General features: G+C 43.1%; 2 protein-coding genes across 6 annotated transcripts in view; both read left to right on the top strand.

The window, feature by feature from the left end:
* The window catches only part of LOC144104148 (uncharacterized), a 327,699-nt gene that overhangs the window by 312,736 nt on the left and 1,640 nt on the right, over positions 1-13,323 (top strand). For all 5 annotated transcript variants that reach the window (XM_077636987.1, XM_077636990.1, XM_077636989.1 and 2 more), the window contains one exon: positions 655-784. In XM_077636987.1, coding sequence (XP_077493113.1) covers positions 655-784 — 130 coding nt within the window. The remainder of the gene's footprint in view (positions 1-654; positions 785-13,323) is intronic.
* On the top strand, positions 996-6,037 carry LOC144104059 (uncharacterized). Its single transcript, XM_077636844.1, has one exon. The coding sequence runs from the start codon at positions 1,046-1,048 to the stop codon at positions 2,843-2,845; it is 1,800 nt and encodes a 599-aa protein (XP_077492970.1). The 5' UTR covers positions 996-1,045; the 3' UTR covers positions 2,846-6,037.

Here is a 13,323-nt window from a genome sequence, read left to right as displayed (position 1 = left end):
GGAGGGAGCAATGAACAGAGCAGAGCGGCCAACAGCCGCGCCACTAGTTTTCCTGCAGCCTCAGCGCTTTGGAGCCCTCACTTTTGAGATTACCCTCGTATCTAACGGCGGTTTGTGAAGGTTGTGGCCGCCGATTTGAAAGGGTGAGACGAGGACACGGAGGTGCTCCTGGTCCGCCACGCAGTCAGGGGTGTGTCACCTGAAAACTACTATGGTTTTCGTTAACTCAAAAGCATCTCTTATTGCTTTAAACATTTACTGAAACGCCCGGTTTGTGTGAAAAAGCTGGCCGGCGCCTTTGCGGTCTCAGAGCACGCTGAAGTCCCCCCGTGGTAGAAATTATTCCGGAGCCCTCCACTACGGCACCTCATTCTTCTTCCGCTCCCACTTTCCTCTCTTCCTTTACGGCGCGGTCCACCGAAATGCGAGACAGGAACTGCGCAATTTGCTTTCCTTAAAAAGCAATTTTCTGGCCACTGTGACGGCGCTTTAGAATTTGCCGACTTTTTCCCTGCATTTCCCGAGTGTATACTCACAACATACCGGCATTCGTTAATCGCATATCCTGTCCCTGGCAGTTGAATCAGGCAGACATCCGCTCTTTCCTCCAAATGGGCAAAGCTGCGACAACATGGCGTTTTTTGATTGCCGCAGGCAACCCGATCGACTGCGGTGCCAACATATCCTGGCTGTTGGAGGGCGATGCGCGCCACAAAATCAGCGGCACGTGCACTACACCACGCCTTCTGGCGGGCGTCAGTATCAGCGAACTGAACGACACCAGGTGAGTCCTTGGCCGCAGTCGTGCGCGAAATGTGAAGCGAGCATTCGTGTGCCGCTTCTGCTGATGCTCTCGAAAGCTTGGGTGCACACCTGCGCTTGTTCAGCGTAGGTATGTTGCTAGAGGTAAGCGGAAAGCTATTGACAGAAATATGGCTAGTCAGGAACTAGTAAACACGAGACGCTCTTCTCTAACAAGGGTGTCCGCACAGGTGGGCTCGGCAGCTGTGCCATTGAGCGGACGAGTAACCCTCTTGTCTTCGCCATGCAGGTGCTCCTTCCTGTGTTCACACATGTGCTGTTGCCTGTTCTGGCTGCTGCCTGCGCTGACGTGCGGCCACGTTATCGTCATCACTACGGCAGTCATGAAGCTGATACCAATTCCGTAACAGCGGCTGACGTCACGTTTACCTGGATTTCGCCACCACCTGGCTCTGGGACCATCCGTTCGTCGTGGGAAATACAATCGCCGCAGACATCATGTTTTTCGCCACCTATAAAAGATCGCCCGTGGACCGCGGCGCCTTGTGGGCTCGGCAGCTGTGCCATTGAGCGGACGAGTAACCCTCTTGTCTTCGCCATGCAGGTGCTCCTTCCTGTGTTCACACATGTGCTGTTGCCTGTTCTGGCTGCTGCCTGCGCTGACGTGCGGCCACGTTATCGTCATCACTACGGCAGTCATGAAGCTGATACCAATTCCGTAACAGCGGCTGACGTCACGTTTACCTGGATTTCGCCACCACCTGGCTCTGGGACCATCCGTTCGTCGTGGGAAATACAATCGCCGCAGACATCATGTTTTTCGCCACCTATAAAAGATCGCCCGTGGACCGCGGCGCCTTGTGGGCTCGGCAGCTGTGCCATTGAGCGGACGAGTAACCCTCTTGTCTTCGCCATGCAGGTGCTCCTTCCTGTGTTCACACATGTGCTGTTGCCTGTTCTGGCTGCTGCCTGCGCTGACGTGCGGCCACGTTATCGTCATCACTACGGCAGTCATGAAGCTGATACCAATTCCGTAACAGCGGCTGACGTCACGTTTACCTGGATTTCGCCACCACCTGGCTCTGGGACCATCCGTTCGTCGTGGGAAATACAATCGCCGCAGACATCATGTTTTTCGCCACCTATAAAAGATCGCCCGTGGACCGCGGCGCCTTGTGGGCTCGGCAGCTGTGCCATTGAGCGGACGAGTAACCCTCTTGTCTTCGCCATGCAGGTTAGAAAATCATACTCTCTTTTTGCAAAGAAATCGAGCAACTACTTCTTAATTCAGCTGCCGAGCCCGCAGTGTTGTACTTGTATTGTCGTTGAATGCTTTGCTGTTGTCCATTCGTTGCTTATGCAATCCGGTGACATAGAAACTAACCCTGGTCCTGACACTGCCGCCATACTTGCAGAACTACAGAAACTAACATCGGGCCAAAGCACGTTAATCAGCGAAGTAAAAGACCTCAGCAGCAGGTTAGTAGCGACAGACAAATCGATCACCGAATTAAGTAAGCGCATTACCGAATTAGAAACCCACTATCAGGATCTCGCATCACTTAAAACAGAAGTTGAGTCCATTAAGACTGATGCCGCCACGTCGGCGAGCCAAATCAGTAACCTCGAATACAGAGTAGACGATGCCGAAAACCGGTCGCGCCGCAACAACCTGCTATTTTATGGCTTACCTGATACTAGCTCAAAGGAAACGTCCTCTGAGTCTGAAGAACTGGTCACCCGCCTTTGCAGTGAAAATTTGGACATCACCATAGACCCAAAAGAAATAGAAAGAGCACATCGTCTTGGCCGTCACTCAAGTGAACGATGTCGACCCATTATCGTTAAATTCACTTTCCATAAGACAAAAGAATCCATCCTAAAAAACGCCCGGAAACTAAAAGGCACCGACTACAGCATAGGAGAAGACTTTTCACATTCTGTCCGTAAGGCACGCAAACATTTACTACGTTTCGCGAAAGAAACATCTGATAAGTACGCACTGCGCTTTAAAACACTGTACATAGGCCCCAAGCAGTATATATTCGACGACTTGACGGAAACGGTAAAAGAAGTGCCATAGCAATCACACTCTGCTCGCTCTAAAGCAACTCCCCGACAGCACACCCCCCGAACTAATCTTACCTTATCTGCAGTATTTACTAACATACGAAGCTTTTTACCGAAACGGGAAATCGTATCTAGTCTTGTCTTATCAACCAACAGCACCCTTCTCATTCTTACAGAAACGTGGTTAACAGACAATATCAGTGATACCGAAATTTTAGCTGCGCTGTCCAACTTTAAAGTTTACCGTAAAGACCGGGAAAGAGCCCGTGGCGGTGGCGTGCTCATAGCCATACATCAGCAGTTTTCAGCATCCTTAATCAATGTAGATTCTAACTTAGAACTGCTATGGCTGCTCTGCCACGCTGCCCCCCGAACTGTGCTGTTAGGAGTCTGTTACAGGCCACCGCAAAATGATCCGGACTTTTCCTACAAACTAAACAATGTGCTGAGTGAACTGACATCATCGTATCCTAACGCAGATATTGTTCTTTTTGGTGATTTCAATTTTCCCACTATTGACTGGCGTAACTACACCTTCATGACAAATTCTTCAGAAGCAAAAAATTTTGTCGATGTCTGTCTTAACTTCAACCTTACTCAGCTAATATTAGAGCCAACGCGCATTGCGCAGAATTCCGCCAACACTCTAGATCTGATATTAACCAACAGCCCTGATAGCGCAACAAGTATTACATACCTAAGGGAAATAAGCGATCATAAAGTCATTCATGCTACCTTCAGTTTTACACCCATGCTTCGTCAAGTTTCCAGGAAAACAATTCGTCTTTATGAAAGAGGTGATTTTCAAGCAATAAATGAAGAACTAACTGCTTTTTTTACAACTTATGAAACCGATTTCCACACAAAGTCTCTTAACGAAAATTGGACGATTTTCAGGGACAAAGTTCACGAACTAACAAACAAGTACATTCCGGTAGCTAGTTTCCGTGCTAACCAGCAAAAACCGTGGTTTACTACGGCCCTGAAACGCCTGGAAAACAAGAAAAAGCGTCACTATCGGGCAGCAAAGCGGAACCCAAGCCAAGCATCATGGGAAAAGTACTACACTGCCGAAGCTGATTACCTTGCTGCTATCCGCAACGCAAAACACACCTTTTTCCACTCTGACTTGCCAAAAATGCTAATACACAACCCTAAAAAATTCTGGCACGTAGTAAACCCGAAGGATACACGTACAATTGTTCTTACTAACGATATGGGTCAAACCATCAGCGATTGTGAATGTGCTGACATTTTCAATAGAGCCTTTTCAACTGTTTTTGCGAAAGAGTGTGATTTACCTGCTAACGCCTTCATAAGTTCCTTCACAGCGTCAACCATGGATCCAGTTTCTTTCTTCGTAGATGGTATATCATCTCGTATCGAAAACATCAAGCTAACGTCATCAGCCGGGATCGATGAAATTAACTCGAAATTTCTGAAAAATACTAAGCACATTTCCGCGGCCTACTTATCACTATTGTACTCTCAGTCTCTCTCTTCAGGTAACATACCGCATGACTGGAAAGTGGGAAAGGTCGTCCCAATCTTCAAGTCCGGTAACAAAAACTCGCCCTTAAATTATCGACCCATTTCCCTAACAAGCATTCCTTGTAAAATCATGGAGCATGTAATTTATTCTCAAGTCATGAACTTTCTCGATTCCAACAATTTCTTTCATTCATCACAACATGGCTTCCGTAAAAACCTTTCCTGTGAGACACAACTGGCTACATTTGTTCATGACTTACATGCTAACCTTGACTGCAACCAACAGATTGATGCTATTTTTTTAGATTACGCAAAAGCCTTTGACAAAGTACCACACCAGAGATTACTACTTAAGCTCTCTTACCTAAATATTCACCCTAGCATTCTAAACTGGATTAAGGAATTTTTAACAAATCGAACCCAAATAGTCATAGTTAATAACGAATTTTCTGATTACATTCCAGTAACCTCAGGCGTCCCCCAAGGATCAGTGCTCGGGCCGTTATTATTCTTAATATACATTAATGACTTGCCCCTTCACGTATCATGTCACATTCGTATGTTCGCAGATGATTGCGTCATTTATCGTACTATTAATAACTCTTCCCACCAAGAAGCCCTCCAGACTGACCTAACTAACGTTCAGAAATGGAGCGACCTGTGGATGATGACACTTAACCCTCAGAAATGCAAGATTGTATCCTTCACCCGTCGCACTAAACCATTTATTTTTTCGTACAATATAGCTCAAATCCCAATAGAAGCAGTTAACTCATTTAAGTACTTAGGAGTCACGCTATCTCATGATTTATCTTGGCGCACACATATTTCTAATGTAATATCATCCGCGAATAAAACACTAGGCTTTTTGAAACGCCACTTACGTCACGCTCCCCAACAAGTTAAACTCCTGGCTTACCAATCGTTAATCAGACCGAAACTAGAATATGCATCCCCCATATGGAATCCACATCAAATATACCTCATAAATGCCCTCGAATCCGTCCAGAACCGTGCCACTAGATTCATCCACAATACCTATTCATACCAAGTCAGCGTGTCGTCTTTAAAAGCAGAATCCGCCTTATCAACCCTTGTTATTCGTCGCCGCATTGCCAGCCTAAACCTGTTTCATAAGTTCTTTTACAGCACCCACGGTTACGCAGGCTATATCACATCACCAGCTCGCATATCGCATCGCACTGGTCACATTCTTCAAGTTGCCCGGCCTCGGACCCATACGACCACGTTCGCTGCCTCCTTCTTCCCCCGAGCAGCATTAGATTGGAACGGCCTTTCCCACAGCATCGCCGCTATCACCTGCCCATCCAACTTTTCCAAAGCACTAACAGATCATATTGTATGTTGAACCCACATGGCAACCATTGTACTTATTTTTTTTTGTATAATCCACCCCTTATGTAATACCCCCACGGGGGTCCTTAAGGTAATAAACTGAACTGAACTGAACTGATGGCGAACAGCGGAAACATTTCAAGCGCTCATAGCAACTAGGAAACGTCCGTGCATTGCTATAATCATGGTCAGAAGAAGAGCAAGCTTAAGAAAATTTCTGGCCTTGGCAGCTGCGAAACGGGTTCTGTAGGAATAACCGGGAGCCGTTCGAGGGGTGTGTGTTCCGCAGCAGCACCTGCCTGCTGTTGTCGTTGCGGTATCAATAACACCACACACATGTGCATGTGAATAAGCAGTGTGCCACATTATTCAAAACCTATGTTAATGACACTCTTTTCTCCAAGTTGCACATGCCCATTTCCTCCGCTTCTAGAGGCATTTCCACTCTGCTCCAATGTCTTACGGGAATTATAGAAGGTGCAGAGGTCTGGCAAAAAGGGAGTAATTATACTCGTTAGCGAAATGAACGGCGGCGCAAACAAGGACACTAACAAGAAAGAGACACCACATGCGCACACTACCAACTGTTTATTGCGCGGAAAGGTGGCCTCCTGTTCGTTCTCCTGATGTTGCTGCTTTTTTCCACGTGCTGGGTTCGGAGCGATAATGCGATGTCACATCTTTGAGCTGAATGTTTAAATATGCCACCTTTCCGCTCAATAAACAGTTTGTAGTGTGTGCATGTGGTGTCTCTTTCTTTCTTGTTAGTGTCCTTGTTTGCGCCGCCTTTCATTTCGTCATGCACCAACTCGCCCCTCAGGCCGTTATTCTGATTATACTCCTTAGCATCCGCCCAAGGGCAGCCTTATATACGGTTACAAAGGAAAGCTATTCAGCATCCACGGAAACTTGGTCGGGAGTTGGAAACCGGGACCACCGCCCGTCCAGCGCAGTCGCTATACCAACTGAGCTAACCAGGACATCTAGCAGACGGTAGGGCGAGAGTGAAATGGCCAACAATTCGAAGTGTGAACGGTTTTGGTCCAGCGTTTTTAGGAATCCCCCAAAGTGGGCAAAGTTAACAACTTGAGTTAAGTTCCTTGTTGGAACTTTCTTTTTATTTGATACTGTAAGTCCCATCAGGGAATGTAACAGGAATGGCTGTGAATAATGCAACCAGGTGTAGTGCACATATAGGTAAGTAAAACAAATTGGGCAATGACATATGGCAAAAATAGTTACAAGATCGGTTAGAGGATTCAAGTTGAGGTACAAATATTAGGCTGCAAACATGGTGACAAGTATCCCAAAAAAAAAGTAAATTGGCTGCAGTTAGTGCTGTAAATTTCATTCTGGGCACGAACAAAACGGTAAAAAACAGGGAAGAGTAGGAAAGTGTAGAAAATGAGAGTAACTACTGGGAAACAAACAGGTGATCTATAACCAGGGCACTAAACGCATCTAATGATGAGCTGTTAGTAATATATGTGTTTAGAAGTTCCATGCGCGTGTAGCTGGTGGAAAAAGATGAGTTTTTGAATATGTCAGTACGGAATGAAAACTCGTTTAATTTGTGTGTGAGGTTGTGGCAGGTCGATCGAGTTTTTGTGGTCGTTATGTATTTTGTAGTGGGCACTTTTTGTTGGTTGAGTATTAGCTGCTACATAATATTTAGTCTTGCAAATTTTGCTTGTTCTCTATGGTTAGAAGTTCTACAAGTTCTAGTAATTGCGTTGGTGAGTCTGTAAGGAAGTTTTTATTATATACACATCTTAGTGCGTTTCTATGCACCCCTTCAAGTTTTTTAATGAGCTTGTTAGTAAATGGAAACAAACGTTGTTAACGTAATCAAGAATTGGTCGGACAATAGTTTTATATGCTAGTACTTTTGTTTCAGAGGGTGCAAGTTTAAGGCGTCTGTTAATGAAGAAGACTTGTTTTAGTGCATTAGATGTCATGATGTTAACGTGCGAATCCCATCTGAAATCAGAGGTTAGTGTCACACCAAGGTACTTATGCTCAAGGACAGATGAAAGATGAATATTATTAGGCGTGTACTGAAAAGCTGATGTGTGTTTTTTCCTAGCTATAGATAAAAGAACAGATTTATTTAAATTGATGTCCATCTGCCAGTCCTGACACCACTGGGACACTGCTGTTAAGGCGTTATTTATTTATTTGTTTATTTAATTATTTATTTGGTCATACTGTTAACCCTCCAATGAGGGTCGTTACAGAGAGGGAACAAAAACAAATACATTTCATAAGCACTTCAAAGAGCAATCATAAAACAGAATTAAAAATTTGTACACGATTTCTCGAAAACATATCGACATCAGCTCAAATTGTTGCACATTCGCACTCTCCACCACATCACTTAGCATTTTGTTCCATAGTTAAATCACATCAGGAAAAAAGCATACCGGTATACATCCGTACGTGTGTTAAGAGATTGAAGTGCTTTGCTGAGGTTTTTTCGGGAACCACGTTTTAGGGGCGCCTTTCACATAATGTTCTTTATTTATTTTTAATATCCCTTGCATTATCTGGAAAAAAAAAGTTTTAGTCGATGTTTTATTTTTCTAATTTGTACTGTTTCCAGTTCACACTGCTGTATCATCTCAGGTAACCGAGTCAGTATACGGCGATACTTGGAACATTTAAAACGTGCTGAAATCTGCTGTATTCTTTGCACCTTCTTTTTAAAGATTTTTGGCGGGGGCTCCACACAGCATTCGCATGTTCCAGAACTGGTCGTATAAGCGTTTTGTAGGCGACCAATTTAATTTCTTTAGTAGCATTTGGAAGCTTTCTCCTAAGAAAGCAGAGCTTTTGGTAAGCCTTCGAACAGATATTCTCAATGTGAATACACCAGTCTATGTTATGCTCACTGTCACCCCTAAGTGCCGGAAACTCCGCACATCTACCAAAGCGTTTTCTCCTATATTATATTCAAATCTGATAAGGTTCTGTTTTTTACTTACGTGAGTGTATGTAGATTTTTGGTAGTTAATTGCCATGCCCCAACTTTGGCACCACGAGTTTAATGATTGCAGACATCTATTTAGTTTAATCTGACCTTCAGCGCAGGCTACACGCGAGGAAATTAAACAATCATCGACGAATAGTTTAATTTTTACAGGCGGATCAACATAAGAAAGAACCTCAGTAATATACAATAAAAACAATAGCGGGCCTAAAACATACCCCTGCGGCATTCCAGACACAACTTCACACTTCCCTGATTCACTTTTCCCGATTATGACCCTTTGATAACGGTTTATTAGGAATGCCTGAATCCAAAATTCTATGAAAGCACAAGCTGATGGGCGAGTTGGTTATTCATAGTTTGATTTGAAGCAGCGCAAGGCCGAAAGCCAAAGAAGAGAGCCGAGAAAGAAACGGACGACACAACGCTGAACTAACAACTGACATTTATTTGGCACGCTGCACGTGTAAATACATTCAGGCACCAAAAAGGAAAACAAAGCAAAGAGCTCATTCATGCACTGGGATTCTGCAAGCCAACACAAGCTAAAATGTGCGATTCAGAAAGCGAAGTTCTTTTTGAGATAAAGACACTGATGGAGCGCTTACACATGTGTCACCATACATCTTGATGTTCGAAGGCTTCGAACATCAAGATGTATGGTGACACATGTGTAAGCGCTCCATCAGTGTCTTTATCTCAAAAAGAACTTCGCTTTCTGAATCGCACATTCTAGCTTCTGTTGGCTTGCAGAATCCCAGTGCATGAATGAGCTCTTTGCTTTGTTTTCCTTTTTGGTGCCTGAATGTATTTACACGTGCAGCGTGCCAAATAAATGTCAGTTGTTAGTTCAGCGCTGTGTCGTCCGTTTCTTTCTCGGCTCTCTTCTTTGGCTTTCGGCCTTGCGCTGCTTCAAATCAAACAAAATTCTATATTTTCACTAATTCTTAGGTTTCTCAATTTGGACAGCAGTTTATGATGTGCAACTTTATCAAATGCCTTCGCTAAGTCTATACATGCAACATCTATTTGTTGGAATTCATCTGTGGCTTTACAAAGGTCATGTACAGTTTCGATTAATTTAAAACTATATGGTGATGAAGAGAGTTAATTTCGTGGTAAAGGACGCAGTCATCTGCGAAAAATTTAATATTCTGCGAAACACAAGCTGGTAGGTCATTTATAAATGTTAGGAACAGTACTGGTGCTAGGGCACTTCCTTGGGGTACTCCCGAAGAAAGTTTAGTTGTCGCCGATTTCTCATTTTTAATTTCAACAAATTGCATGCGATTACTAAGATACTCTTTAATCCAGCTTAGAATAGGGCCAGTTCCTAAAATAACGAACGTGTTGTTGCGGGCTAGTTGGTATAACATTGCTGAAACGGGAACAGTGCGAACACAGGACACCGGCGCCTGTGTTGTACGTTCCTCTCTTCGTCCTGTGTTCGCGCTGTTCCCTTTCCTAAAATTAGTTGAAGTTTTGCAATAAGTTTGGTATGCGAGACGCGATCAAATGCTTTCGAGAAGTCTATAAATATGAGGTGAATTTGTTTCTGGTTATCAATGCTCCTGGATATGTCATGTGTTATTTCAATTAGCTGAGTAATAGCACAAAGACCCTTACGAAAGCCGCGCTGACACGGGGTTAAAATGTCATTTACTTGAAGATAAGCGTTTATGGGTTTTAAAACAGTATGTTCTAATAACTTGCATAGTGCGCTCTTTAGTGGTATAGGTCAGAAGTTCGAAGGGTCGGATTTATTTCATTATCTGTGTATCGGTGTTATTGTGGCTGTTTTCCAATCCCTAGGGAGGGTGCAAGTGGATAATGGTAGTTCTAGGAATGTAGCTATACACTCGGCATATCAATGTAGGAATATGTGAGAGATGTTATCAGGCCCTGATGCTTTCTTAGTGTCCAGATTTAATAAAAGGTTTAACACCGCTGGTTCAGTTATCGTTAGTGGTTCAATTGTCAAACCTGCGCTAGAGTTCATTCCTGGTAGCTTTCCGTTATCCGTTGTGAAGATGGGGCGGAAGTAGTTATTCAGAGTAGTTGCTGCATTTATGTTGTCCTCCGGCGATGCCTGTCTTTCACCTTGTTTTTCAGGGGTTTATATAACGCCAGAATTTTTGGGGAGAATTTTTAGAAATTTTGGAAGTGTTTCTGTAAAATAACATGTCTTGGCCTTCTCGATTTTTGATTTCAAATCATCAACAGCGGAAATAAGTTTTTGAACTGTTCGTTGTGATGGTCTTTCTGGCTCTTTTTGAGCCGTCAAACATTTCTTTTTTCCTGGATTACGGTTCCAGTAATCCAGGGGTTATGTTTATGGGTCCTTTTAGATTTCAATGGTACGTAGTTAGTGACACAGTATAACACATTTGTTTTAAATTTATGCCGCAGGGATTCTATGTGTGTGTTTGTATCGCGTGCGAGTTCAAATCAAATCAAATCAAATCAAATCAAGTTTATTTCGTATTTACAGTACATTGTTTATGGGGTATATACATCAGGAGGCCCAAAAGTCGAGACTGCAAATAGGGCCTCCTATGGCTACATGAACAGAATACATAAACCGGCGCATGCACAACAATTCGAGGTAAAAAAAAAAAGGAAGGCAAATAAAGCGACAAAAAGGAAATAAGTGTACAGGAAATGAATGTTACATAGTGATTGCAAACACAAAAACGTTATTAAACATCTAAGAATTCAAACAAGTGGTGTTTTAACATTTTTTTGAATTTGTACAATGACATTGGGGTTTAACAGTGAAGGGAGCAAATTATTCCAAGTGGAGATGGCAAAGAACGATGTAGTTTGCTTTCCATAATTAGTCCGTACTTTTGGCAACAATAAATTGTTCGACAAAGCAAAACGCGTGACGTTATTATTTGTAATTATATTTTCAGGGACAAAATTAACACATATGTACTTATTGATGACTTTGAAAAGAAAAACCAGGACCTGAAATTTGTGAAGATGTTCAAGGGGCAGGACATGTAGTGAATGGAACAAAGGTGCAGACGGCTGGGTAAAAGAAGAGAAAGTGATGATTCTAAGTGCTTGTTTTTGCATAGAAATGAGTATAGAAAGATGAATTCTGTATGTGCTACCCCATGAAGTGATACAGTAATTAATATGGGAGTGTATGAATGCGTAATAGATTGAAAGCAACGTATCTAAGCTAAAGAACGGCCTTGTTCTGATGAGAGCCCTTATTCCGAAACGAATTTTATTAACAACGGAGGCAACATGATGATTAAACTTTAGGTTCGAGTCAACTATCACACCTAGAAATGTAGCAGAGTGTGTTTGCGGTATTGAAACATTGTTGATAGTTATTGATAAATGTGAAGTAATTTTTCTTTGAGGGGCGTGAAATACCACAAAACTGGTTTTAGACGGATTAATTTTAATACAGTTAGCGTGACTCCAGTTCTCCAAAGAATGCAGCAACGAGTCAAGATTTGTGGTTAATTCAGAAGACGTGTTACCAGTTGCCATGATGGTTTTGTCGTCAGCGTACAAGAGACATTGGGTTGTATTTAAGTAAGTCTGAAGGTCATTAATATAGGTTAGAAAAAGGAGGGGACCTAGAATTGAACCTTGGGGCACTCCTTTATTAATTAGTCTAGGAGATGACAATATACCTTCAATGCACACGCTCTGGTACCTGTCGGATAAATAACTTTTGATCAGGGTAAACGCCGGGCCTGTAATACCATAGCTTTCGAGTTTAGAAAAAAGAATGCAGTGATTAATATTATCGAAGGCTTTGGTATAGTCTATGAAGACAGCGCCGGCTATCATACCGCTGTCAAGTTGTGTTTTGATCCAGTCAGAAAAATATAATAGGGCACTTTCCGTTGAATGACCACGTCTAAAACCGAATTGAAAAGGAGACAAGATATTAAATTTGGCGTAATAGGAATGTATTTGTATTTCTAGTAGCTTTTCTACAACCTTGCTTAAGAAGGGAAGTATAGAAATAGGGCGGATGAGAGTTCGAGAGAGAGTGTATCAATGATGCTTGAACCATCGGCTCTACTGTAATCTTAATAAATTATTGTTGATCGTGAAAAGTGCAGAGAACCATTATATGACACAGCACAAAAAAACAATTTGTAGTCTGACAGGCCGGCTGACACTTGGGATTTTGCCTCATGGATAGGCAAGGAATTACTAAGAAATACTAGGTCTAAAACGTTTGAGCTAGATCCTTGTACACGGGTAGGTTCGTTTATTATATGGGTGAGATCGAAAGAAAGCATGATATCAAAAAGAACATCTGCGCAAGGTGATCGGTGATGTAGTGTGTGCCAGTTAATGTCAGGTAAAAACTTGAGTTTTTACGAGAGCTGCACGGCTTGGAATGACAGACACACCGTTAGCGAACCGTTCGTATCTGTCTTGCTGTTTGCGTCATTGCAAGCTGCGTAGCTCTGTTACCCCTCCTGGCAGGCTACCCACCGTCCGCGACCCGCCAGAGTCGCGTGTGTGAAGCTTAGAGCATCGAGGTAACCATGGGGGTAAATCTAACTGAATTCGCAGAACTCTCGCATCAGATTGTCCCGTAATTATTTATTGGATAAGGAAGTGTTGCCGGCCACAGAGTTTAAGATTAGCTCCATAAATTACTGAGGCTGTTG

Source organism: Amblyomma americanum, chromosome 9, assembly GCF_052857255.1.
Source record: "Amblyomma americanum isolate KBUSLIRL-KWMA chromosome 9, ASM5285725v1, whole genome shotgun sequence".
Lineage (NCBI taxonomy): Eukaryota > Metazoa > Arthropoda > Arachnida > Ixodida > Ixodidae > Amblyomma > Amblyomma americanum.
This window is presented reverse-complemented; position numbering and strand designations above follow the sequence as displayed.

Excerpts from the sequence above, each read along its gene's own strand:
- LOC144104059 (XM_077636844.1), top strand. The coding sequence starts at position 1,046 with ATGCAGGTGCTCCTTCCTGTGTTCACACATGTGCTGTTGCCTGTTCTG.